The sequence below is a fragment of the Pseudophryne corroboree genome, chromosome 5 (assembly GCF_028390025.1).
Source record: "Pseudophryne corroboree isolate aPseCor3 chromosome 5, aPseCor3.hap2, whole genome shotgun sequence".
Classification (NCBI taxonomy): Eukaryota; Metazoa; Chordata; class Amphibia; order Anura; family Myobatrachidae; genus Pseudophryne; species Pseudophryne corroboree.
In genome coordinates this window covers 614,484,853-614,512,204 of record NC_086448.1, presented here as the reverse complement: position 1 = coordinate 614,512,204, position 27,352 = coordinate 614,484,853, and the positions used below count along the sequence as shown (strand labels likewise).

The 27,352-nt window shown below is 43.2% G+C and overlaps 1 protein-coding gene across 1 annotated transcript in view; it reads right to left on the bottom strand.

The window, feature by feature from the left end:
• Positions 1-27,352, bottom strand: part of LAMA1 (laminin subunit alpha 1) — a 376,319-nt gene that overhangs the window by 146,770 nt on the left and 202,197 nt on the right. Inside the window, exons 27-33 of the mRNA XM_063923508.1 lie at positions 25,639-25,766; positions 24,925-25,045; positions 24,698-24,835; positions 21,571-21,692; positions 19,835-19,921; positions 10,850-11,043; positions 9,201-9,343 (exon numbers count right to left, since the gene is read on the bottom strand). Of these exons, the coding sequence (XP_063779578.1) occupies positions 9,201-9,343; positions 10,850-11,043; positions 19,835-19,921; positions 21,571-21,692; positions 24,698-24,835; positions 24,925-25,045; positions 25,639-25,766 (933 nt within the window). The remainder of the gene's footprint in view (positions 1-9,200; positions 9,344-10,849; positions 11,044-19,834; positions 19,922-21,570; positions 21,693-24,697; positions 24,836-24,924; positions 25,046-25,638; positions 25,767-27,352) is intronic.

The following is a 27,352-nucleotide window of genomic DNA, read 5'->3' as shown; positions in this document are numbered from 1 at the left end:
CATACAGATGTGTCCACTTACATTTTTGCTTATTTACCAATTTGGCACAACATGCAAAACACGGCTAAGTTGTTTTCACGAGTAGCGAGTGGATAAATTTTAACATTTTTGTTTGCCATGATAGAATATGAATAAAGTAACATATTACAGAAGCAAATTAAGAAAAAATCACAAGGCATGGTTAAATCTCTGAGTCTATGGCATGCAAAACCGTGCCATACATGGCGGGATATAGCAAAGATGTATGTGGACACATCTGTATGTGTTTTCAGTGCGCAATTGCAAAAATGGGGCATTGTATCTGGGATTTTCTTTTCCTGCCTCAGGCATGTGAGGAAAAAAATCCCTGATGAGTACCAGCTTTGGGGCTAATTGGATAGTCCCTGGGGATCAAATAGCTGATGTAAATTACCTTGGCTAGTTAAATATCCACCTTAGGGGTATATGCAATTGCGGTCGAATTCCCGAATTTGTCGAATTTCGGGTCATTTTCGCCCAAAAAAAAATTCGCCTATGCAATTCAGTGCTTTCCGACCAAAAAACGGACTTTCAAAATTCGACTTTTTGAAATTCGAATTTTTGCAAATTCGACTTTTCTGCAATGATACAAGTGCTGCAATTCGACCAAAGCATATTCAATTCAAGTTTGGAAATTCGACAGCAGTGCTTTTAGACAGCAAATTCGTCATTTTCAATCCGCCACACTTTGGAGGGTGAAAACAATAAAAAAAAATTTAAACATGTTTTTTTTGGTGTTTTTTTTTTTAGGAATAGCATATCTATTTATATTAGAAGGGATTAGGTACTTTTTTTTTCTTTTTTGGAGGCACAAATATTATTTATATATTTTTTAAAATATTATTTTTTTTTATTTATTTTTTTATTGCTGGAACGGTAAAATCCTTTAAAAAAATGGCGTGGGGTCCCCCCTCCAAAGCATAACCAGCCTCGGGCTCTTCGAGCTGGTCCTGGTTCTAAAAATGCGGGGGAAAAATTGACAGGGGATCCCCCGTATTTTTAAAACCAGCACCGGGCGCTGCGCCTGGTGCTGGTGCCAAAAATACGGGGGACAAAAAGAGTAGGGGTCCCCCGTATTTTTAACACCAGCATCGGGCTCCACTAGCTGGACAGATAATGCCACAGCCGGGGGTCACTTTTATGCCGTGCCCTGCGGCCGTGGCATTAAATATCCAACTAGTCACCCCTGGCCGGGGTACCCTGGGGGAGTGGGGACCCCTTCAATCAAGGGGTCCCCCCCCCCAGCCACCCAAGGGCCAGGGGTGAAGCCCGAGGCTGTCCCCCCCCCATCCAATGGGCTGCGGATGGGGGGGCTGATAGCCTTTTGTGATCATGAAAATATATTGTTTTTTCCAGCAGTACTACAAGTCCCAGCAAGCCTCCCCCGCAAGCTGGTACTTGGAGAACCACAAGTACCAGCATGCGGGAGAAAAACGGGCCCGCTGGTACCTGTAGTACTACTGGGAAAAAAATACCCAAATAAAAACAGGACACACACACCGTGACAGTAAAACTTTATTACACACTGCCGACACACACATACTTACCTATGTTCACACGCCGACATCGGTCCTCTTCTCCAAGTAGAATCCACGGATACCTGAAAAGAAAAGTTCAATATACTCACCTCAGCCATGGTCCAGAGATAAATCCACGTACTTGGCAAAATAACAAATCGCAAATACCCGACCACCGGACTGAAAGGGGTCCCATGCTGACACATGAGACCCCTTTCCACGAATGAGACCTGTCAGTGACAGCTGTCACACAAAGGTCTCTAAAGCCAATCAGGAAGCGCAACTTCGTTGCGCTCACCTGATTGGCTGTGCGCTGTCTGAACTCAGACAGCGCATCGCACAGCCCCGTCCATTTTATTCAATGGTGGGAACTTAGCGGCTAGCGGTGAGGTCACCCGCCGGTCAGCGGCTGACCGCGGGTAACCCCACCGCTAGCCGCTAAGTTCCCACCATTGAAACTAATGGAGCGGCTTTGCGATGCGCTGTCACAGCTCAGACAGCGCACAGCCAATCAGGTGAGCGCCACGGAAGTAGCGCTTCCTGATTGTCCCGGCATTCGGGAGAAAGGGGTCTGATGTGAAAGCATGGGACCCCTTTTAGTCCGGTATGGAGCGGGTGTTCGGTTTGTTTTTTTAACAAGTACGTGGATTTATATCTGGACGTGGATGTACCTCTGGACGCTGGAAGGTGAGTATCATTTTTTCACAGGTACCCTCGGATCGTCGGAGACCGTGGCAGTCGGCGTGTCAACATAGGTAAGTATGTGTGTGTCGGTAGTGTGTAATAAAGTTTTACTATCAAGGTGTCTGTGTACTGTTTTTATTTGGGTATTTTTTTTCCAGTAGTACTACAGGTACCAGCGGGCCCGTTTTTCTCCCGCATGCTGGTACTTGTGGTTCTCCAAGTACCAGCTTGCGGGGGAGGCTTGCTGGGACTTGTAGTACTGCTGGAAAAAACAATATTCTTTTCATTATCACAAAAGGCTATCAGCCCCCCCATCCGCAGCCCATTGGATGGGGGGGGACAGCCTCGGGCTTCACCCCTGGCCCTTGGGTGGCTGGGGGGGGGGGGACCCCTTGATTGAAGGGGTCCCCACTCCCCCAGGGTACCCCGGCCAGGGGTGACTAGTTGGATATTTAATGCCACGGCCGCAGGGCACGGCATAAAAGTGACCCCCGGCTGTGGCATTATCTGTCCAGCTAGTGGAGCCCGATGCTGGTGTTAAAAATACGGGGGACCCCTACTCTTTTTGTCCCCCGTATTTTTGGCACCAGCACCAGGCGCAGAGCCCGGTGCTGGTTTTAAAAATACGGGGGATCCCTGCCCAATTTCCCCCCGGATTTTTAGAACCAGGACCAGCTCGATGAGCCCGAGGCTGGTTATGCTTTGGAGGGGGGACCCCACGCCATTTTTTTTCCGGGTTTTTCCCGTTTTTCCCCGTTTTTTAAAATCGCGGCAAAATCCGCCAAATCGGCCGATTTTCGCCCGCGGTTCTGGCGAATCCGTTTTTCATTGAATATGGTGAATTCCGGCAGCCACCTTCCGGAATTCACCTGTCGAATTAAGTCGAATTAAAAAACGGCGAAAAATTGCCGCGATTCGCCGTGAATTGCATATACCCCTTAATCTGTATACAAACTGGGGGAAACAGACACGGCTTCGTACATATAATCAGACTCATTTGCACACAGATGTACACGTGTTACACATCAAATTAATCAGTGTGGCCTCATAAGATGAGTTTGTGTGACTAAGATGCACATTGGAGTGAGAAAGATGTGAAAAAGACGCTCAGTGCAATCCGTGCTGCACTAGACCTGGTGCACTGAGAATAGATGTTTGCTGTGACCTCAGCACTAGTGTATGAGAGCACATCTGTATTATGTGACTTAACAAACTCCATCTATGTGCTTCATTTATTGTAGCTGTTTAATCACTGCAGAGAAAGATCGTATTCAATAAAACATTTATTAAATAGTATTATTTTTCAGTAGATCACATACTTTGCATAACAAGGATAGGGTAATCCTATTTCTGAGGACCACCAATATTTTCTGAGGTTACATGGTACCTACCTGTTTCAACTGTTGTTTTTTTAATACTGTATATATTGTTGATAGTGATTGCTGATATGGAAAGCACAGTGCTCCAGTACACTGAATAGGAATGTGCAGGGCACGTGTTTCTGCCCTGAAGGAGTGTATATGCCAATAAACCAAAAAATATTTTGGATAGAATATCATCGTAACCATTTTTTTTATAGTTTCAGGAGCTTCTTTATTTTTATTATAATATTTACTACAATTCTATTTCTAAACAATTCTCAAGTTGATCCTTTAAATTGTATTTTTTCCAACTATAAAAAAAATCAAAGCACATATTGAAATTATATTTCCTTGTAGCCTGCAGCGGTTCTAGAGCATATACACTCTGAAGTAAGACATGATTAAAATGTAGCATACAGAGCACTTAACGGCTTCCTCTTTAGAAATCCAATTTAAGTGCTGACTCTGTCATCATAAATATCACAAATTAAATTTCTTCTAGTTTGTTCCATCTGGACATCATCATCTACAGAGCATCTAGGAGGTTTAATTACATTTCTAGACGAAGTGATAAAAGGGAATATTAAGATTTTTGGTGATTTAGAGAAAACAAATACTGACCAGAAAAAAATCTGCAAATGTTTATTATAGCTCCATGTGTGTATCCGCAAAGACAGCAATATGTCGGTAAATAAAATGTAGTAAAATGTATTGCAAAATGGTTGCTGAAAATAGGCGTTGCATTCAATAACAAAATACTTAACACCTTTTTTTTTCATTTGTTTGTATCATTGAATAACTCAAAGTAATAATGTAGAAGAGTGGTGTGTCCATTTTAATAAATCAGACTCTGATGCTCATTGTTCTACTATGGGTTTTAAAAGCAGACGTCTGTATGTTGTACATAAATAATGCAGTTTAATGGCTTACTTATTCCATAAATGTTGTAAGCTATCAGGATGTAACGATCCACTTGCATAATTAAGGCGCTTGCATCATCTACAATAATTTGTTAACCATTAAACAATTATTTACATGGAACATTTTTTTTTGTTATAAAATTGAGTCTGGATTTGTTGTAGTAACATGGAAACTCGCACTACCTGCTTCCTATTTCTGAGGTTTTATCGGTCCTAGAGACCTGAGTACATGACGGTGAGACAGTAGAAACAGCAGTATCAGGATCACTGGTAACCTTATAGCAAATTTACCTGTCTTTACTAGACGCATTTATAACGTATGGTGACATTTATCACAAACAGAGAGTTAAAACAGTGAAGTATTGTGTTATTTGTCTAGAATTTGTTTTGGATCACGTGTTTACAATTGATACTATGTAGACGAATCCTCCCACAGGCTCTGGTAACAAAATGGCAGGAGGAGGCTTCTTACATTTAGTGTGACACTGTAACAACTTGATAGTAAATATTTAAGTGAAAGCATTGATTTTACAAAGTGAATAGAACATACAGTGGGGATTGAAAGTTTGGGCACCCCAGGCAAAAATTCATTTTAATGTGCAAAAAGAAGCCAAGGAAAGATGGAAAAATCTCCAAAAGGCATCAAATTACAGATTAGACATTCTTATAACATGTCAAAACAAGTTTGATTTTATTTCCATCATTTACACTTTCACAAGAACAGAAAACAAAAAATGGCGTCTGCAAAAGTTTGGGCACCCTGCAGAGTTAATACCTTGTACTGCCCCCTTTGGAAAGTATCACAGCTTGTAAACGCTTTTTGTAGCCAGCCAAGAGTCTTTCAATTCTTGTTTGAGGTATCTTCGCCCATTCTTCCTTACAAAAGTCTTCCAGTTCTTTGAGATTCCTGGGCTGTCTGTGACGCACTGCTCTTTTAAGGTCTATCCATAGATTTTCAATTATGTTGAGGTCAGGAGATTGTGAAGGCCATGGCAAAACCTTCAGTTTACGCCTCTTGATGTAATCCACCGTGGATTTTGAGGTGTGTTTAGGATCATTATCCATTTGTAGAAGCCAGCCTCTCTTTAACTTCAGCTTTTTCACAGATGGCATCAAGTTAGCATCCAAAATTTGCTGGAATCTTATTGAATCCATTTTTCCTTCTACTCGTGAAATGTTCCCTGTGCCACTGGCTGCAATACAACCCCAAAGCATGATTGATCCACCCCCATGCTTAACAGTTGGACAGAGGTTCTTTTCATTAAATTCTGTGCTCTTCCTTCTCCAAACGTACCTTTGCTCATTCCGGCCAAAAAGTTTGATTTTAACCTCATCGGTCCACAGAACTTTATTCCAAAATGCATCAGGCTTGTCTATATGTTCATTTGCAAACTTCAAACGCTGATTTGTGTGGTGAGGACGTAGAAGAGGTTTTCTTCTGATGACTCTTCCATGAAGACCATATTTGTACAAGTATCTCTTTATAGTGGAATAGTGTACCACAACTCCAGTGTCTGCCAGATCTTCCTGGAGGGATCGTGCAGTCAAATGTGGATTTTGACTTGCTTTTCTCACAATCCTGCGAGCTGTTCTGTCTGATATTTTTCTTGGTCTTCCAGATCTTGCTTTAACTTCCACTGTTCCTGATGACTGCCATTTCTTAATTACATTCCGAACAGAGGATATGGGCATCTGATAACGCTTTACTATCTTCTTATAGCCTTCTCCTGCTTTGTGAGCATCAACTATTCTCAGTTTCAGTGTTCTACACAACTGCTTAGAGGAACCCATGGTGCTGATTGTTGGAGCAAGGTCAGATGAGTCTGGGCTTTTAAAACCTTTGAGATTGACATCACCTGGTCTTTCCAGACGATGATTGAGAACAATCCATGACACTGCCAGGTCTCAGCTGTCCAAAGGGGGCAGTACAAGGTATTAACTCTGCAGGGTGCCCAAACTTTTGCAGACGCCATTTTTTGTTTTCTGTTCTTTTGAAAGTGTAAATGATGGAAATAAAATCAAACTTGTTTTGACATATTATAAGAATATCTAATCTGTAATTTGATGCCTTTTGGAGATTTTTCCATCTTTCCTTGGCTTCTTTTTGCACATTAAAATGAATTTTTGCATGGGGTGCCCAAACTTTCAATCCCCACTGTATAGTATGTCTGATTAGTGTGACACATATCAATGGTTAATGGTAGTCAGTGGTTCATTGATTTCTTTACAGTTTAAAGTATACAAACCACTGGGTGATTATCAATTATTCCTTGTATGTTTTACTTACTGTCACCTAATAATCCTTTGTAACGATCAGATTACTTTCGGCCAGCTCTAACCCCTGAATTGCGGTGCAGTGCCCTGCAATGTCCTATGATATCAGGACGCTGCAGCCGCTCTAACGGGGAAAGCAGTGCGGCCATCTAACTTCCTTCCTACCAGCTATATCCAGATCGCTGCTCTCTCATCAACCGGCCGCTGTATCGGTATTGGTGATCCGAGATCATGACGGTGAGACAGTAGAAGTAGCGGTAAATGGGTTGCTGAGTTACTCTTTAGTTCTCTCTGCATATGTTACAATCTTTGACTCTTGAATTGTCTATATACACAGCTAATGTAAACAAGGGTGTTATTATTTCAGCATCCTGTTACCATTGTTAAATAGAATGTTTATGGTAATCATCCCCACAGTGGTATAATGTTTTTGATTCCTGCAGGGTTAATTCTGGTTTATGAAGGTATGATGAGTCTATCATTATTCATATTTTGACTAGCTTTCTTGAAAAAAGTTTTGGTTGGTATTTACACTATATGGGGTTTATTATAATATTAGCCTCATAATACTGAATATCTTATGAGCTGGCCAATATATGATAAGAGGTGAAGGGCTACAATTGCAGCATATACTGATAGAGTGGAATTTACCACCTAATGGGGCAGATGTATTAACCTGGAGAAGGCATAAGGAAGTGATAAACCAGTGATATGTGCAAGGTGATAAAGGCACCAGCCAATCAGCTCCAATATGTAAATTAACAGTCAGGATCTGATTGGCTGCTGCCTTTATCACCTTGCACATATCACTGGTTAATCACTTCCTTATGCCTTATCCAGGTTAATACATCTGCCCAAATGTTTTATTTGTTTGGTTAGTGGCCTACCAATTTTAGTTTAACAATATATCAGCTAGCTCACTAGCGGGCTTTTTGGACTATTATCAAAGAATTCTGTCTAAACTGTTTATGTTGTGTATGTGGTTTATATTTTAATAGCGTAATAAAGGTTATATTTTAATGATACTTAGGGGCATGCTTGGCCTTTGATATTTTTGAAGAGTGCCCCCAAAATAGAGTCTTCTTTTCTCTTTTTCTTCATTTGACTTTTTCTGACTCTGGGAGCAACACCAACTCTCTGTCTGTGAAGATTTTCACAGCAATTATAGGTATTTGGTCGTTATGAACAATTACTCCTTGAATATTGTTTAAGCATACCCGACGGGAACTTTTTTGAGCAAGGAGGCATCTTGTTGCGGATCATCACTAGCTGTTGTTTTTTTTTAACTCAAAAGCTACATATTACGCTACATATTACGCTGCTGCTGTTCCTATTTATAGCAAGATATTCAGAAGGTATCTTCTCCTCCTACATATATAACTAATCAAAGTCAGATACTGCTTGAGTAGATTTTGGTAACAGAATTAACTATAAGATAAACCAACACAAAACATCCATATGCAAGCATTTGGGTACCCTTAAACTGCGTACACACCATGTGACCAACAATGTAATGTAATGATACATAGCATCCATCGTGCACACTAAAGGATCCAGATGTAACTCACACTGCATCGACTGTGGAATCGTCCCATTGGACATACAGTACATACAACTGGGTGATTCAATGAACAATGGCTGGGTAAGACAGGAGTACTATGGGGGGAGGGGTACACACTATACGATGTGTTTGATATATCCATTTATAATTGGAACAATTTATGGCATGATATATATTATAGTGTGTCCCAGCTTTTGTCAAACTTCATGTTTCACTAAATCTCTAAGATATTTAGTGAAGTTTTACAGTTTTCATTGTAACTGTTTTATTGAATAGGATTTGGGAATAATGTTCTATTATAGGTAACCAACAGAATAACCAAACAGAATTTAAGGATTAACAGTAATCTTATGGGAATATCAGGGAATAGAGAGAAAACCAGAAAAAAGTTGTATGGTAGCACAAGACAGAGCAGGAGATTTGAGGGTAAAGGGGTGATTTGGTCATATGGTTACCAACTTAATGCTCAAATCTCTGCAGGTAAGGAAAAGTCTAGTGGGATATATTGCTGGGCTACATAGTATATATGAGGAGGTGTAAAAGCACTGGTGTAGCTTACATGGAGACATGAGATAGGGTACTGTATAATGACTTTGATATAAAAGCCACAGTGCCAAGACCCAAGTAAAAGTATTCTGTTTGTCATGCAGATGAGGTGTAATGTGTTCCATGAATAATATGAACCATATATACAAAATAGGGAAAGAAGCGGGAAGGGAGGGGAAAAGGAAGAAAGTCCCTCTTGTGTTTGCATGAATCCGAGTGATACAAACAGCTAATTTCTATCAATCTCCATTTCCAGAGACAACAAATTTTTACTGTCGTTTCCCAAACTGACGCTTAATAAATCTGGAGATTTGTGTACCTTTTCATCCAGTATCATGTTTTCCAGAGTCAACATAAATCCATGAGGCACAGTGATGATTCCAGTGTAGTTTACAGAGTAAATGACGCGATGCAGATTATCCAGATCATCAAGTAGTGGTCCTGTGCAGTCATCATCGCATGCTGGCAATTATAAAATAATAATGAGCTACATAAGAACACAACTTCAAAGTTGCATGTTAGTGATATGATATCCATTCTCCCATATTCCTTTCTCATGTGGTCGGACCACAGTGATAAGCATTGTTATCTAACATGGGCCCTCATTCCGAGTTGTTCGCTTGCTAGCTGCTTTTAGCAGCATTGCACACGCTAGGCCGCCGCCCTCTGGGAGTGTATCTTAGCTTCGCAGAAGTGCGAACGAAAGATTAGCAGAATTGCTACTAAATAATTATTTGCAGTTTCTGAGTAGCTCCAGACCTACTCACAGATTGCGATCAGCTCAGTCCGTTTAGTTCCTGGTTTGACGTCACAAACACACCCTGCGTTCGGCCAGCCACTCCCCCGTTTCTCCAGACACTCCCGCGTTTTTCCCTGACACGCCTGCATTTTTTAGCACACTCCCAGAAAACGCTCAGTTACCACCCAGAAACGCCCCTTTCCTGTCAATCATTCACCGATCAGCAGTGCGACTGAAAAGAGCTGCAGGATCCACAGCAAATCTACTAAGTTTTTAGTTAAATAACTAATCGCATGCGCCCTGCGTGCCTTGCGCATGCGTATTTAGCAACAAATCGCAGCATAGCGAAAATCGTCAACGAGCGAACAACTCGGAATGACCCCCCATGTCTGTTTTTCACTGTATTCCTGGCGTAATCAACAAAGGAGCATTATGATGTCATACTTTAAAACTTCACAAATAAACAAGAAAATAAACAGTACTCTCTACTACTTTAGGCTACGGCCACACATAGCGGCCAAGCGGGACACATTTAGGGACTGCCGGCAGACGCCCACACATGTGCGGCAGTCCCTCTGCCGCCGGGTCCTACCGCAGCATGCTGCGGTTGGACCAGACGGCAGGACAACGGGATTTCAATGTGAACACATACATTTCAATGTATGTGTAACACAGTGCGGTTGTGCACTGTGTTACATTGAAATCCTGTGTGTCACTGGCCGGATCCTGTTCTGCGGCATTCCTCAGAACAGGATCCGTGTGAACACAGAACCCCCCTCCCGGCCAAGCGGGTCCCGTTCAGCGGGACTCGCTTGCCCGCTATGTGTGGCCGCAGGCTTAGTCACCCCTCCTCCAGTGGCACCCTAGCTTTTGACATGCTCTTTAAAAAAAAGTCCATGTAGTGTCTTCTGTGGTGCATGTAGGGACAGTTTCTAAGTACCAGAAACACCCCTGAAGGGTGACCGTAACTCTGCCCCCTTGTTGCATTATGTTGCAATTCTAAGGTCTGTAGGAAGCGGCGCCCCCATGTGGCATTGTGCTGTGGGGAGGTGGTGGGCCAACTTGAGACTTGCATAATTTGGTCCAACCCACTCCCCATACAGTAGATACACAAATCATGGCAATATGTTGTGAGACTAAGGCCTAATGATGCATAGTGACTTAAAATATAATTGGGGAACATTACATTTTCTTCATATAAATATAAATGACAAAGCGTTTAAACTTACATATGCACTGCTGGTCCAGCAGAATATGCCTTACTTCACATGTATCACAAAGGCGTCCAGTCACCCCCGTCTTACAAATGCATTGACCAGTTTCTCTATCACACTGATTATTCAATGAGCCACTTGGATTGCAATCACATAACTGGCAGCCACCGTTAGGCTCAGCTGGATTGCCAAAGTAACCAAAAGAACATCTAAGTATGAAAAACAATACAATAAAAAAAATATTTTAAAAAATTCCTATAAAATAAAACACCATTAATTACAGCATATTAATACATATAACTGTATATATAAAACATACAGTATTTAGTAAATACATAGAATAATTACACTGCAAGTACAGAAGCAAGTATATAAAAGTAAATAAGGTTTTAATATAAATAATAGAAAATATAAATCTATTTTACAAGTCAATGCCAAATGAACCTACACAAGAACATTAATAATGTGTAATGAGTAATTCTATTTCAGTCAATAGTGAATCAAAATAAACATGGATACGGGACAATGCCTTGTTAGTCACCAGAACAATCCACTTTCTACTCTGGATTACTTTTCCAAATTTACAGTATCATTGAAACATTGGAACATATAGCATCTTTCTCATACCAAGTGTATTGAAGTACTGAATTAAAGTCTTGAAAACGGGATTTTATTACTGGTAAATCCCTTTCTCGTAGTCCATAAGGGATACTCGGGTGAACTTAGTACGATGGGGTATAGAAGGGGTCCAAAGGAGCCAGTGCACTTTAAATTTCTTCAACTGGGTGTGCTGGCTCCTCCCCTCTATGCCCCCTCCCACAGGCAGTTATAAGTAAAATAGTGCCCAAAGGAGAAAGGACATACTTGAGAGAAGGACCATAACAACGAGTGGTGAGTTTCACACACCATCACACCATAACATAAAACAACCAGCAATGGCTGGAACAAAACAGCAACAGCTGAACGGGTAACTTTGAAAAAGAAAAACCTGCAGAGTAGTCAACGCACAGAAGCGGGCGCCCGGTATCCCTTATGGACTACGAGAAAGGGATTTACTGGTAGGTATTAAAATCTTTTTTTCTCTGGCATCCATAAGGGATACTGGGGTGAACTTAGTACGATGGGGATGTCCCAAAGCATCCAGAATTGGCGGGAACATGCGGAGACGTCTGCAGAACTGCCTGCCCAAACTGGGTATCAAACTTGTAGAACTTCACAAAGGTGTTCTTCCCTGACCAGGTAGCAGCTAGGCACAGCTGTAAAGCTGATACTCCTTGCAGCCGCCCAGGAAGACCCCACTGATCTTGTAGAGTGGGCCTTCAGAGAATGTGGAACAGGTAAGGCTGCCGACACACAGGCCTATTGGATAGTCAACCTAATCCAACGAGTAATGGACTGCTTAGAAGCAGGGCAACCCTTTTTTGTGTGCATCATACAGTACAAATAAGGAATCCCTCTTAACATACATAGATCCTCAAGGCTCTTACGGCATCTAGCGACTCCAGAGGAGCAGAAGTACCAGAACTGGACTGGACTACAATCAGTTGATTTAAGTAGAATGCAGAGACAACCTTCTGCAGGAACTGCTGTGTAGTCCTGAGCTCAGCTCTGTCCTCGTAATAAACCAGGTAGGGACTTTTACATGATAAGGCCCCCAATTCGGAGACATGCCTAGCAGAAGCCATGGCCAGCAACATCACCTTCTTCCACATGAGGTACTTGTCTTCCACCAACAACAAGGGTTCAAACCAGGAGGACTGTAGAAAGTCTAACACTACATTCAGGTCCCAGGGTGCCGTGGGCGGAACAAACGGAGGCTGCATGTGGAGAACTCTCTGCAAGATGGTCTGAACTTCTGGCAACACTGTCATCTTCGTCTGGAAGAAAACGGAGAGAGCTGAAATCTGGACCTTAAGGGACACCAGACGTAAGCCCTTATCCACACCAGCCTGCAGGAAGAGTAAAAGATGTCCTAAGTGAAACTCCGCCGGTGGATATGTGCATTCCTCGCACCAGGAGACATATCTCCTCCAGATATGATGATAGTGTTTTGACGTTACCGGTTTTCTGGCCTGAATCATGGTTGCAATAACCTTCTTGGAAAGGCCTTTTCGAGCTAGGATGTTCCGCTCAACTTCCAAGCCGTCAAACGAAGACACCGTAAGTCCAGGTAGATGAATGGTCCTTGTTGTAGAAGATCTATTCTCAGTGGCAGGGATCACGGGTCTGTCACAGACATGTCCAGAAGATCTGCGTACCCCACCCTCCATGGCCAATCCGGGGCAATCAGAATTGCCTGGACTCCTTGATACCTGATTAGTTTGAGCACCCTCAGGAGCAACGTAATCAGAGGAAACAGGTTAACCGACTGATAAGGCCAAGGAGACGTCAGCGCGTCTATTGCCCTAGCTCAGGGGTCCCTGGTCCTTGAGCAGCACCAGGGAAGCTTCTTGTTGAGGCGAGAAGCTATCAAGTCTATCTGTGGGCAACCCCACAAGTCGATGATCTGTTGAAACACCTGTGGGTGTAGACCCCACTCCCCCGGGTGGAGATCATGATGACTCAGGAAGTCCGCTTCCCAGTTATCCACCCCCGGAATGTAGATGGCGGACATGGCTCTTGCATTTCTTTCTGCCCAGAGGCGTATATTTGACACCTCTCACATGCAGGCACTGCTTCTTGTACCTACTTGTCGATTTATGTAAGCCACCGCCGTGGCGTTGTCCGATTGAACTTGGATCGCCTGATCCTTGAGCAGAGGAGAGGCCTGAATAAGAGCATTGTAGATCACCCGAAGTTCCAGAATGTTGATTGGAAGTAGGGCTTCATGGGCTGACCACCCGCCCTGGAACTGGTGAGGAGGCCAAATGGGGATAAGGAGATAAGCGTCCTTTATATCCAGAGAGACCATGAACTCCCATTCCTCTAGGCCCGCAATCACCGCTCGCAGGTATTCCATCTTGAACTTGAAAACCTTGAGGTAAGGGTTCAAGGATTTGAGATTCAGAATGGGCCTTACCGAACCGTCCGGTTTCGGTACCACGAACAGGTTGGAGTAGTAACCTTTTCTTTGTGGCAACAGTGGTACTGGAACAATGACCTGGGACCGTACCAATTTTAGGATAGCCTGTTGTAGCGTAATTCTTGTATCTACCAAAACTGGTAAGCCTGATTTGAAAAATCGTAGATGAGGAGCGCTGTCGAACTCCAGCTTGTAGCCCTGGGAAATTAGGTCCTTTATCCAGGCATCCTGGCAGGAGTCTGCCCAGACATGGTTGAAGTGACGCAGACGAGCTCCCACCTCGAGATCTTCTCAGGGTGGGGAGGCCCCGTCATGCGGAGGCTTTTGTGGAAGCTGCACTTGTGCTTGGTACCTGGGAAACAGCGGAAGCAGCTGGTTTTCTAGTCTTACCTTTGGTGCCTCGTGCCGCATTGGAGGCCCCTCTGGCTCGTGAACTGAATCTAGAGGTCCGAAAGGAATTAGTAGAAGGGCTCAGGTAGGCACGCCTAGCCGGAGGGGCCCCAGAGGGGAGAGACGTGGATTTCCCCGCAGTGACCATAGAAATCCATGAATCCAACTCAACCCCAAAAAGCCATTCCCCTGAAAAAGGGAGAGACTCCACACTGTGCTTGGAATCTGCATCGTCAATCCATTGACGCAACCACAAAGCTCTGCGCGTCGACACTGCCATGGTAGTAATTCTGGCATTAATAGTGCCTATCTGTCATGGCCGTGGTTTTTGTGAACCCGGTGTTAGTGAAGTCTGTGCGGGCGACTGGAGGACTATGTGTATATTAGGCTGGTCTGTAGGAATCAGTGAGAAGAAGGAGCAATCCCTGACCGGGGATCGAATCCGGGCCTCAGCAGAGGAAGCCGTATCCTGACCACTGGATCACCAGGGACTTGGTGTTGATAGCAGGATGGTGAATGTATTGGTGAGATTGAACTGGATATACTGTCACAGGAGTGGGTGCTTGTGTACTCAAGGTTACTATGAAATAGGTTCTCTGGAGTTGCACAGAACTGGGCTGGTTACTGGCGAGGTTGAGAACCAGACTGGTTACTGGTGAGACTGAGAACCGGGCTGGTTACTGGTGAGACTGGGAACCGCACTGTGAACCGGGCTGTTGTACCGGTATACTGGAACGCAACTGTAATCCGGGCTGGTACCGGATATAACTGGAAACGCAAATGAAAGTAGAACGATGACTGTGGCTGTGACTTTAAGACAAGGCTGAAGAACACTGCGGCTGTGGCTTTAAGACGAGACTGAAGAATACTGTGGCTGTTGCTTTAAGATGAGACTAAAGAACACTGCAGCTGTGGCTTTAAGATGAGACTGAAGAATACTGCAGCTGTGGCTTTAAGATGAGACTGAAGAATACTGCAGCTGTGGCTTTAAGATGAGACTGAAGAATACTGCAGCTGTGGCTTTAAGATGAGACTAGAATATTGCAGCTGTGGATTTAAGACGAGACTGAAGAATACTGCAGCTGTGACCTTCTGGGTCAGGTGAACAGTCACTGTCACGTGAGTACTCTAGACTAGGCTCTGATGTGGAGTGAGGCCTAGCAGGCCGAAAGAACACTGAAGCCTGAACTTCTGCAAACGAGCAGAGGATGCTGGCTTTTAGGCCTAATCTTCAGATTGCTGAATTCAGATTCTCCGGTGCAATCTTTCTTTTTAAGAATGTTCCAAAAAGTTGATTTGGCCACACCTAATGTTTTTGCTAGCTCTCTGATGGGTTTGTTTTGATTTTTCAGCCTAATGATGGCTTGCTTCACTGATAGTGGCAGCTCTTTGGATCTCATATTGAGAGTCGACAGCAACAGATTCCAAATGCAAATGTAACACCTGGAATCAACTCCAGACCTTTTATCTGCTTAATTGATGATGAAATTAACGAGGGAATAGCCCACTCCTGTCCATGAAATAGCTTTTGAGTCAATTGTCCCATTACTTTTGGTCCCTTAAAAAGTGGGAGGCACATATAGAAACCGTTGTAATTCCTACACCGTTCACCTGATTTGGATGTAAATACCCTCAAATTAAAGCGTAAAGTCTGCAGTTAAAGCACATCTTGTTTGTTTCATTTCAAATCCATTGTGGTGGTGTATAGAGCCCAAAATATGAGAATTGTGTTGATGTCCCAATATTTATGGACCTGACTGTATTAAAGCAGGGGTTCTAAAACTGTGTGCTGTGGAGCACTGGGTGGTCCAGAAGCAATTCAAATTATTTATGCTCAATGTAATAGGCAAAACCAGTGCTGATGGCTGCTAATCATAAAATATGTGGACAAACAGAAGCAAATCCTGAACGTCACCTCACAACTGAACCTAAGGATGACATATAATACCGTTTTCTTAATTAAATTTTTACTTTGAAATTTCTCAATAAGAAACTTTTGGCCTAGTGGTGCCATGAAAAAAAATCTCATACTCTAGGGTGCTGTGATTCAAAAAAGTTTGGAAACCACTGTATTAAACACTAATTTACTAATGAGGTAATGAAAATTGTGTCTGACGCTTCTTTTCCTGTCATAGTTTTGGATCTCTATGCCCGGAGTATAGGCAGAGGTGTAGCTAAGCACCATGGTGCCTGGAGCAAAGGAATGTTTTGGCGCCCCCCTCCCCTGTAATGAATTGTGAGCCTAGCCAACATGTAGTATCATATTACATTTGAAAATAATATTTAAAAATCCTAAATTGGTGACAGGGCCAGTTCTTGACCTTGTGGAACTCATGGCGAAAGTTTGCTTTGGGTGCCCCCATGTTTAAAATAGGGTCAGTGCGTGCCGAAAGCTTGCAACAACAAGATAGGGGCATGCAGTACAGACAATGTAATTGTTAGCATTACTGCCTCACAGCACTGAGATCATGGGTACGATTCCCACCATGGCCCTAACTGTGTGGAGTTTGTATATTCTCCCCGTGCTTGCGTGGGTTTCCTCTGGGTACTCCAGTTTCCTCCCACAGTTCAAAAATATACTGGTAGGTTAATTGGCTCCCAACAAAAATGAACCCTCTAACTTTTTTGGCGCCCGGAGCTCGCGCTCCTCCGGAGCCACCCTTGCTACACCACTGACTGTAGGTCACACTATACCTCTCCCAGTCCCCCTCTGCCTCTCTCTATCACCCTCTGTCCCTCCCTATCACTCTCTACCCATCAACCTCTGGCTTTCCAAGTCAACATCGGCCCACAACCTCTTCTTCTACCCATCACTCCTGTCACCCTCTGCCTTTCCCCATTACCCATCACCTTTTGCTGCTCCCTGTCACCCTCTGCCCATCATGCGCTGCCTCTTCCCATCACCCTCTGCTTGTCACCATCTGCACATCACCTTCTGCCTCTCCCTGTGCCTTCTGCCCCTACCAGAAGACCCATTTGTGAAGGCCCCATGCAGCACGGCAGACATCAGACACTGGTGATTATTATTATTATCTGATTAAAGGGGGGCAAAGATTTTTAGACACTGGGATGCTGTCTGTTTTGTTTGTGGTCACATGGCGCACTACCGTGTGCCATATTATGAACTCGCAGAGGACCTAGAAGGATTGAGGCCTAAAGCATAAATTTTGCACCTGGCCTTGGCACTTGCAAGTTCCGCCACTCATTTCATAGTCAGATTTTACCACTAGATCACATGTCCACAAAATAATGAAGCTGGTTTCCAAGGGCTCTGGGAGGAGACAAAGCAAATATATTGTAGGAAGGCGACACTATAATGACTCTACAGTGAATGCAGAACTCTGCAAGCTGATTTAGAGGGCAATTCAATTAGATATGGTCATTAAATGAGGAGTAATTGAATCAGCTGGGCTATTCAATTAAAGCCGGTGGCAGCACGTAGGCTGCAGATAACGATGATTTATTTTCAAGCCTCAGCAGGCTCAAAAAGAAATCCACGTTAAACGGCCTGATCATAGGTGCCGTGAATGTGTCAACCCATAGGTCCATGAACTTATCCAAGACTCTAGCGTTAACGGGGTAATTTACCAGGAGGGGAAAAGGGGCACTAAGTGAATAGCACTAGGCGTTAAAGCCAGAGCAACCACGCTTTTCCCAGTGGCATACTACCGCATCTAATTGTAACACATAAAGTAGTAACACATAAAGGAGATTCTATAATTAGTGTGTAATTTATTTAAACATATTTGAATTACACAAATGCAAAGTTGAAAAAAAAAATTGTGTTACAGGGTCTAATCAATGGGAAATACAAGCAGGTTTTACATATTAGTCATAAAAAAATAGCTAGTGCCAGTGACGTAGGGAATCAATGCAGTATTTCTAGAAAATAGAAAACAATGCTGACAATATGGGAAAATGACACAGTTCACCCTGTACTAAAGCAGACAAACATTTTTCTATTTTGGGTTTATAGCAGTTCCATTCTTACCAGCTTTATGCAGACTACTATTATTTATTATTAATTAATTAATTTATTTATTAACAGTTTCTTATATAGCGCAGCATATTCCGTTGCGCTTTACAATTAGAACAACAGTAATAGAACAAAACTGGGTAAAAACAGACAGACAGAGAGGTACAGTAGGAAGGCCCTGCTCGCAAGCTTACAATCTACTCATAATATAAGTCTAAGTATTATGGGTAAACTTACTAAGATGGGAGTTCTATTTAAGATGGGATGTTGCCTTCAACGAATCAGATTCCAGGTATTATCTTCTAGAGCAGGGGTGGGGAACCTTTTTTCTACCAAGGGCCATTTGGGCATTTATAAAAATCCTTCGGGGACCATACAAAAATTATCAACTTAAAAATTACCCTGCCTCCCAGTAGTTGTACCCTCAGTAGTTATGCCCCTCAGTGGTACTGAGTGCGCAAGCCGAAGGCGCGCATGCGCCACAAAATGGGTGTGGCCAATTAAAATGGGACGTGATACACATATGCCCCCAATAGTGCAGTGCCAGATACACATATGCCAGTGCAGTGCCAGATACACAAATGCCCCCACAGTGCCAGATACACAAATGCCCCCACAGTGCCAGATACATATTGCCCCACACATGCCCCCCCCCCCCATCCCACTGTGCTGCTCACCGCTGCTGCTGTGTGTCAGGAGAGGGGAGGAGAGCGCAGCGTGCGCCTCTTCTGCCCCTTAGTGCTCTGTCCTGCGCCGGCGTGTCTCAGCTGTCAGGGGCCAGGCAGAGAGGAGAGCGCAGCTATGTCAGGCGGCGGTGGTGGCGTGATGGTTCGTGAGCCAATCAGAGCTTGCGAACCGGCAGCGGTGGCTGGTTTGAGATCCTACCCGCCGCTGCCGCCGGACATAGCTGCGCTCTCCTCCCTGCCCTGACAGCTGAGACACGCCGCCACCGGACTGAGGGGCGGCATGTCTCACTGACACACAGCAGCAGGTGGGCCAGAACAAAAGGCTTTGCGGGCCTTATACGGCCCGCGGGCTGGAGGTTCCCCACCCCTGTTCTAGAGGGTGCAAGATAAATGAGACGTAGAGTCTGATTGGTTGCTATGTGTAACATACCATCTTAAATTGAACTCCTATCTGAGTAAATTTACCCCTTACAGTCTCCTTCTTAACAAACCCCTAATATTAGAACCATGATCTGCTTTGTATTCTTTAAGAGCATAGCTGAAATCAAGCATAAGGACTCATTTATTCACATGGACAGTAAAAACAAATAGAGAATAGGTCCACTTCTGTGGACATTGTTCAGGTTGAGGTGTTTACTTTGCAAAAACCGCTACCTTACAATCAGTCATTGGATACTGGATGTGTCCTCATATTTCATTGCTGCAGTCACGCCAAACAGCACCTCTCGGCGCGCCACTCCTGAGGGACTCTGCCAGATTTGGGCAGCTTTTTTGTCAACTTGGTGTCTTAATTGCAATGCAATGCAAATAGGACGCACCAGTAGACTGTGCTGATTAATTTGATATGCGACACTTGTATATCTGTGTGCGACTGAGTCTCAATGTTAAACATGTAGTTTTTATCATATAAGGAAAGTATCACTTACTGTTCACAGTGTTTCCCCTCATATCCAGGCAGACAGGCGTCACATCGGAAATCATTAACTCCTTCAAGTACACAAGATGGACTAAAACTAAAAGAAAATACAACACGAGCTGACAATATTGTAACATATCTCTCAATATACAAATTTTGGGCCACAGGGAAAGGGTGAGCATTAATGGTCTTCCCTACTTCATTTGTAAGATGTATGCAGTGTAGAACAGTGTTAGAATCAGTTACAGGGTTATGGAGCTACTGGGATAGCGGTTATCATATAACCCTCTGCCTCAGTATGACACAGGTCATTTATTTTGGTGAGGGCTAGATACTGAAAGTGACAGCAAGCTTTATAACCCAGTCAGGAACCAATAACACATATTGTACATGTGTCCAACAAATGTTGGTGGATTGAAAGAAGAATGCAGACAAAAGCAGGTAAATGCGCGCAGGTACTCCCCATACACATTAGGTCCAATGTGTGAGAGCACGTCAGGGTGATGATGTTTTCACGGCTACTTAGCTATTTATATACACAACATTCTTGCCAACTAATGGTCTACATGGGATCTATAAGAGATTCAGCAGAGCCAGGCTAAGAGGGGGGAAAGGGGGGAGTGTCTCCAGACCAATATGTTACAGTATCAAAGTCTCAATCAATTTAGAGAAGGTGGAATCTGAGTAATGGGGACGGGGCTCCTGCAGGCATCATGGGAGAAAGGGGGGGGGGGGGGGGTGCTGCAATTCTCAGACACACAGCAACAACTCTTCTGCTTGAAAATTGAGAGGGATAGAGGGACACACTATATGGCATGCCCCAGTCTGTATCTCATTGTGATCCTCTATGTACATGTCTGCATGACTCTGAGCAAGTACTGTATGTGTGACTCTGGGTGTGTCTGTGTGATTCTAGTCCTAAGGGCCTAAGGGGCAGATGTATTAACATGGAGAAGGCATAAGGAAGTGGTAAACCAGTGATATGTGCAAGGTGATAAAGGCACCAGCCAATCAGATCCTAACTGTTAATTTACATATGGGAGCTGATTGGCTGGGGCCTTTATCACATTGCACATATCACTGGTTTATCACTTCCTTATGCCTTCTCCAGGTTAATACATCTGCCCCTAAGTTCCTTAAGTGCCCAGAGCCCCGCAAACCCTAAATCTAGCTCTGAAAAACTGTAGATTTGTGTTATGCTTGAACTCTCTGGGAACCACTGGGAGCCACATCCCTGACACAGGTGGCTACAACGTGATGACATCATTTGTATCAGCAGTCACTTTTATTACACAGATTTATAGCATGAGTTCAGAATATATTCACAGCATATATGAGACACTAAGCATAAAATAATAGACACCACTCTTCTAATTGGAGGCTAATTAATTCAGACTTTTCTAATACACTTGTATTTCTTTCCATATGCAAACAATTAAGATGAGCATAAATGTTTTAATCTTTTAAATAAAACAAGTGGGCTTCTACGGCATTTCATTACCAAATTGTGTAACTTTCAACACACTTACTCACAATAAAATTTGTTCACATTTTTATTTGAGTTGAACTGCAAGAAGAATACTACTTTCAATCAATGCCAATTTATAAAACCCCCTAGTACCGAAACAGAGCTATTAAAAATAACTAGTGTGTGTAGGGAAGTATCTGAACTATGCTTACTGCACGGAAATATATCGGACTTCTAAAAGTTATCAGAAGTGTAAAAAAAAGTTGGTGTTACAGTACCTTCTGGAATTGCCTTTGGGGCATGCACAGAGTGAGCAGTCTAAAATTGACCCTGTCACTTTGCCGTAGTAACCAAGAGCACAAACATGGCAGTTGTGTCCAGCGGTATGATCTCTACAACCCTGTCAATACATAAAACTTGTAAACTATATAGTACAAATACAACTGCACATTACAATAAATAAGTCTCTCTAAAATCAACAAAAAGCAATGGATATTAATAGTTATCTGCCATGTACTTTGTACAATAAAGTGTGATTCTCAAGACTTGCCAGCTGTCTTTATAGGATCATCAAACCATATCCATCTTTATAGGATAATATATATTATAGATCTAATAAATATATATCTATTGCTATAATACAAAAGAATCCATAAAGAGGCGGTACTGTTAGATGATCCCATAGAGAAGGCAGCTGGTGAGAGTTTAGAGGCAATATTTATTCCAAGCTCCCTACTGTACAAAGACAACAAATAACACTGATGTTTAACTAAAAGGAACACACAGGACATAGTTACAAAAATTTGCAAGACAGAGTTAAGGGCCCCATACATTAGAACGATTATGCCCGATTTCATCCAATTTCGGGCATTCGGGCCGATATATCTGGTGAAATCGGGCATTTTGGAGGTGTATCCGATCCGATGCGTGTTCCCGTGAGGGTCGGTTTGGCTCCCCTAGATCGTTAGTTCTGCACTCGTGATATGTCGGTTCCCGCAGGCATGGCTTGGATCGCAGAAGATATATCGCATGCAAAATGTATCAAATCATATGGAACCACTCCCGGGAAGCTCCCGGGAGAGTTCAAGGGAAATCGCCTCCGACTTCAGCCTCAGACATATCGTTGTAGTGTATGGGGCCCTTTAGAAGACTAATACAAATAATTTAGTGCATTGTCTTAGTAGGAAGGATGTTGGCTACAATTCAGTTAGCACATTGCAACTTTTCACAAATGTTGGCAAGCACTGCTATCCTGCTGTCATGTTGCGTGATTAGCTTCCTTAAATCATCCAACCTTTCAGTTGGTTAATTGGGACTATGCTCGCTACTGCATTGTGGTAGCACATGAGAAGGTGAATAGTTAACATAAAATGCGGTATGGCAAAGTCAAGCCTTTCTGTGACGCTCACACCTGCCGCTGGTACATGCAGGGGTTAAAGGGGGAGGGAACGAGGTGGAATCGAGTTCCACCACCTGTAATGGTAGGGGAACTAGTTCCACCTCCTCCAATGCCCTGCACAGTAATTCTTTTTTTAATATATATTGTTTATTTTCGTTTTCAAGAAAAATACGGTTACAACATACATATGTCAAAAATGAAATGGCATACAGACAAAAATAGCAGTATAACATACTAGCCTGGCATTGGAAACAAGAAAATATCCTATAGGTGATCGTACAAGAGAAAGCCGCCCCATCACCTGCGTCAATACAGGATGCAGGCGGCGCTAGTGTTACCGATTAGCTGCAGCCATCTCCCCCTTCCTCAGGTCCTGGTGGCTCCATGGTCCTCCTCCATCTACAGCTTACCCCTCCTGTATCTTATACTGTATCTGTTTTCCCAGTGGCTTCCTTTTCCAGAACGGCATATGTGATGTCATGCTGTCACTGCTGCTGAAGTGATGAAGAGCCATGAAGAGGAGCAGGCTCTGTGCATCTTGAAGACAAGATGAGAGGGGGCTGGAGGGACAAGAGATGTGGGGAAGCTGCTGGAGGGATACGGGGCATGGAGTTGCTGGAGGGACACAGGCAGTGAGCTGCTCGAGTGACAGAGGCAGAGATGTGTATAAGGGGCACTACTATTGTGGGCATTATGTGTAAGGGCACTACTACTGTGGGCATTCTGTATATAAGTGGCACTACTGCTGTGGGCATTTTGTGAATAAGCGGCACTACTGTGGTCATTATGTGTAAGGGGCACTACAACTGTGGGCATTTTGTGTAAGTGGAACTACTATTGTGGGGATTGTGTATAAGGGTCACTACTGTGTGGCATAACATGTATAAAGGGTACAACTGTGTAGCGCAATGTGAATAAAGGGTACTACTGAGTGACGTAACCTGATAAGGGGCATTACTATGTGGTGTAATATGAATCAGGCGCACTACATGTGGTGTAATGTGAATAAGATTGTGCTACTGTGTGGTGTAATTTGAATTGGGGGTACTATTGTGTGACCACGCTGCTTCTTTGTGAGTGCCCATTTATAAAGTAGGGGAAGTAGGGCACTAATTTATAGCTTACCCCCCCCGGATGCCGAAAACACTACCAATGGCCCTGGCTCCACTTAATGTAAGGGGAAAGGGGGTAGGTGACAGGGTAAAGGAGTTCCACAACCTATCCAGGCCCACTTTAAGCCCTGGGTACAGGCATTACTAATCAGTGGGATATACCTCCCAAACCCTGCAGCGGGATGCCGGTGGTCATGTGACTGACATCGGAATTCCAACACCACTGCAGCATGGTAGGAAAATCTCAACACCTTGGGATAAGCAAAGTACGCTTAACTGTAATATAATAATTTCTGTATTATTCTGTGCAACCTGGTTATCTTAATGCACCCTGCACATGATTCTATTTCCTCAACTGTGCTGAAAGATATATATATATATATATAAATATAGATATAGATATATATATATATATATAAATAAGTATAGAATCTCAAAGTACCAGACATTTTATTATTCTACAACTAATATTTCAATACAAAATCTAAAAGCACATTTTACAGTTTAATCTGGTAATGGTAAAAAAAAAACACTATCCCATCATCAATTTGCCAGAATGTTAAATGTTGGCTATTTGCTATCAGAATGAACATGAAAAAGTTCTAAGGGAATAAATTATCCCTGGTAAGGTGGCCTCTTGTGACGTGATTTTGCCACCAACTGCTTACCACTGCTCTATTTACTAAATGTTTTTCCTGGTCCAGATTTAAAAGAGATGACATTTATAGACTTTACTGATGTTTTCTGACCTGTTTCCCAAGGGGCATACTTACAAGTGTTTGCACATTTCCTAATAAATAACATGTTCCATTGACAATAGATGCCAATTTAAGAAGTTAGTGTAACAATGTAACTACAATGTAATTTAAAGATGCTTAGCGACATAAAACATACCATGCATTCTCCAGTGTGTGGATCACATATCTCACTGTGGTTACTGCACTGACAAGGTACACATGGGGCGATTAACGGTTGTTCCTCTCGTACATTCACCTCTGTCAGTTTCTCTCTGTAGTAGCCAGTTGCACACTCCTGATTATGAAGAATACAGAAAGTGTTATATGGGGTAAATCCATTCCCCCCTAAAAACCCCCAAATAATAAAGCAAGCCTGCAAATCACCTGACATGAGAGGCCAGTATAGCCACGAGGACAATCACACATCTCTATAAGGTGCGCTGCTTGCTGACCAGAATGCATGTCTGATGCTTCCACTGCTATGTCCATAGAGATATTTGATAGCCTAAATATCATTAGAAACTGTATATAATAAGAGCATGGCTTCTTGAAGACAAAGACTTTACAGCTTATTTATTATTATATTACACTGTCCATAGTAACCAATCAGAAATTTGCTTTCATTGTTTAATTTACACTGTTCAAGTAAATTATTGACTGGTTACTGGTGAGTTTCTGTGGGTCAGTGCAAATTCACTTGTAAATTCACCTTGGTTCAAAGTTAGTAAAGGAGCAACACTGAATGTGAACCTATGACAGCATATACGTCTAATAATCTAAATTTTTTCAAGCACAAGTGTTTGTAACATGATTTTTAGAATGCACATGTACAGTATGTAGAAGTTTTATGATCACATTCTGTAGCTGCTCAGAGCATATCAAACAACAACAAGCAATAGATATTCTTCTTGGCTGTGAATTTAAGCTGGGTACATCCTTGTCCAATCCCGGGAGATCCGACTCCTGACCAACCAGTTTGCTCGACATTCGAGAAGTGTGTAGCGAGGACTGGATGTAGAATCTGTGGGCGGTCTGATTTGCAGGGGATTGGACAAGTGTGTAACCAGATTTAGAATAGTTGTTTGAGTATAGACATACCTGCTCTGTTGTAATCCATAGCCATAGGATGCTTTTATAAGAATGTAATCAATGTTGCTTAGAACAGACATGAAATCCATTCTTGTAACTGACTCACTAGACACAGAGTTATAATATTTCCAGTTATTCTGTAAAAGAATACAAATTAAATAATAAAAAACACATTAATGGTCTGAGGCTTCTGTGATTGGAAAAATAAAATAGCCAGGCAATACAATTAGCAGCTTCATGACAAGTGTCAAGAATATATTTGATTAAAAGTGAAAAAGTGCTGAAATCACCAAACACAATAATAAAATGTTTATTGGACTAATATTAACCAATGCCCAAATAACATAGGGGGTCATTCAGACATGATTGCACGCTACGTTTTTTTGCAGCACTGCGATCAGGCCAGAACTGCACATGCGCATGCTCCACAAAGCGCAGGAGCGTCTCCCCCCCCCCCCCCCCCCCCCCCCCCCGGCAATTGGGATCGCTGGAGAGCGACAGACTTACCGAAGAAAGCGATCGCACCGATTTGTGGGATTGACAGGAAGAGGCCGTTTCCAGGGAGTGTCCGAAGAAACGCAGGCGTGTCCAGCCATTGTAAGGGAGGATTCCTGACGTCAGCTCTAGGCCGGATCATCGCAGCGGCTGAGTAAGTCCTGAGCTGTTTGTGAATTTTTGTTTTTGCAGCTCTCTGCACATGCACTCGCACCCCTGCACAGCGATTAACCCCTCCCGCGTAGGTGGCGACTACCTGGTCGCAGCAGTGCAAAAAGGTCTGAATTAGGCCCATAAACTGAAAATGTAACTACCAGTTTATAGGGGTGATTCAATTGTTCTGCCGGCATCAGCTTTTATGCTTGCAGTCTCCTGAGGTGGCGAGCTGAATTTGCTCAATTGGGACTTTAGTCAGATTCGGCAAATACCAATACGTTTGGGTGCTTCAAAAGTAATGGGTGCCCGATCGGAGCAACAATGGAATTGCTCTGACGGGCGCCCGTATCATTCATACAAAATAATACAACATTAGAAGTAATTGTACAAAAAACAAAGTATAACAGCTTACAGAAACTGATGTGGAATTGGATAATTTTTATTCCACAACAAACATTTCATAATTAGTGTTATAGTGCTAGAAAAAAAGAACATTGCTGTCTACATGGCTCAGTATGAATACTGCACAGATTTGCCAGTGTCTCTGGTTATGTGCGCAACTTGAAAAATCTGTTCTTAATAGGTAAACTGTAGTAAATAACTTCTAACATGTAATTCAAATGATAGAAACCAGAACAGATTGTTTTTTATACCCCTTTTACACCACCTGAAATATCCCGGGATTTTGCACGGGAGCGCGCAAAATCCTGGGACTGCAGGTGGTGTAAAAGGGTCACCCCGAGTCCACTTTCCCGGGAATCCAACCCGGCACATACGCAGGGTTTGACATGGGCAAGACCCGGGAAGGAGGCGGTGTAAATGGGTAAGCCGGGTCAGCCGACCCGGCACCCATTTACAGCATGGCAAACCTCCCGTACCGCAGTGTCCGGCGGGCGGTCGGGAGGCTGGGGGTCACGGTGCACGCTGTCTATGCAGACAGCGGCGCCGTGCTGGTTGCCATGCTGTGGCTGGAGACATGGTACATGCTATCTATGCAGACAGCAGCGCCATGTCTGGTGCCTGGAAGCGCCGGAGGCTGGGGGCAGGACAGCAGCTTTCAGATTGCTGTGCT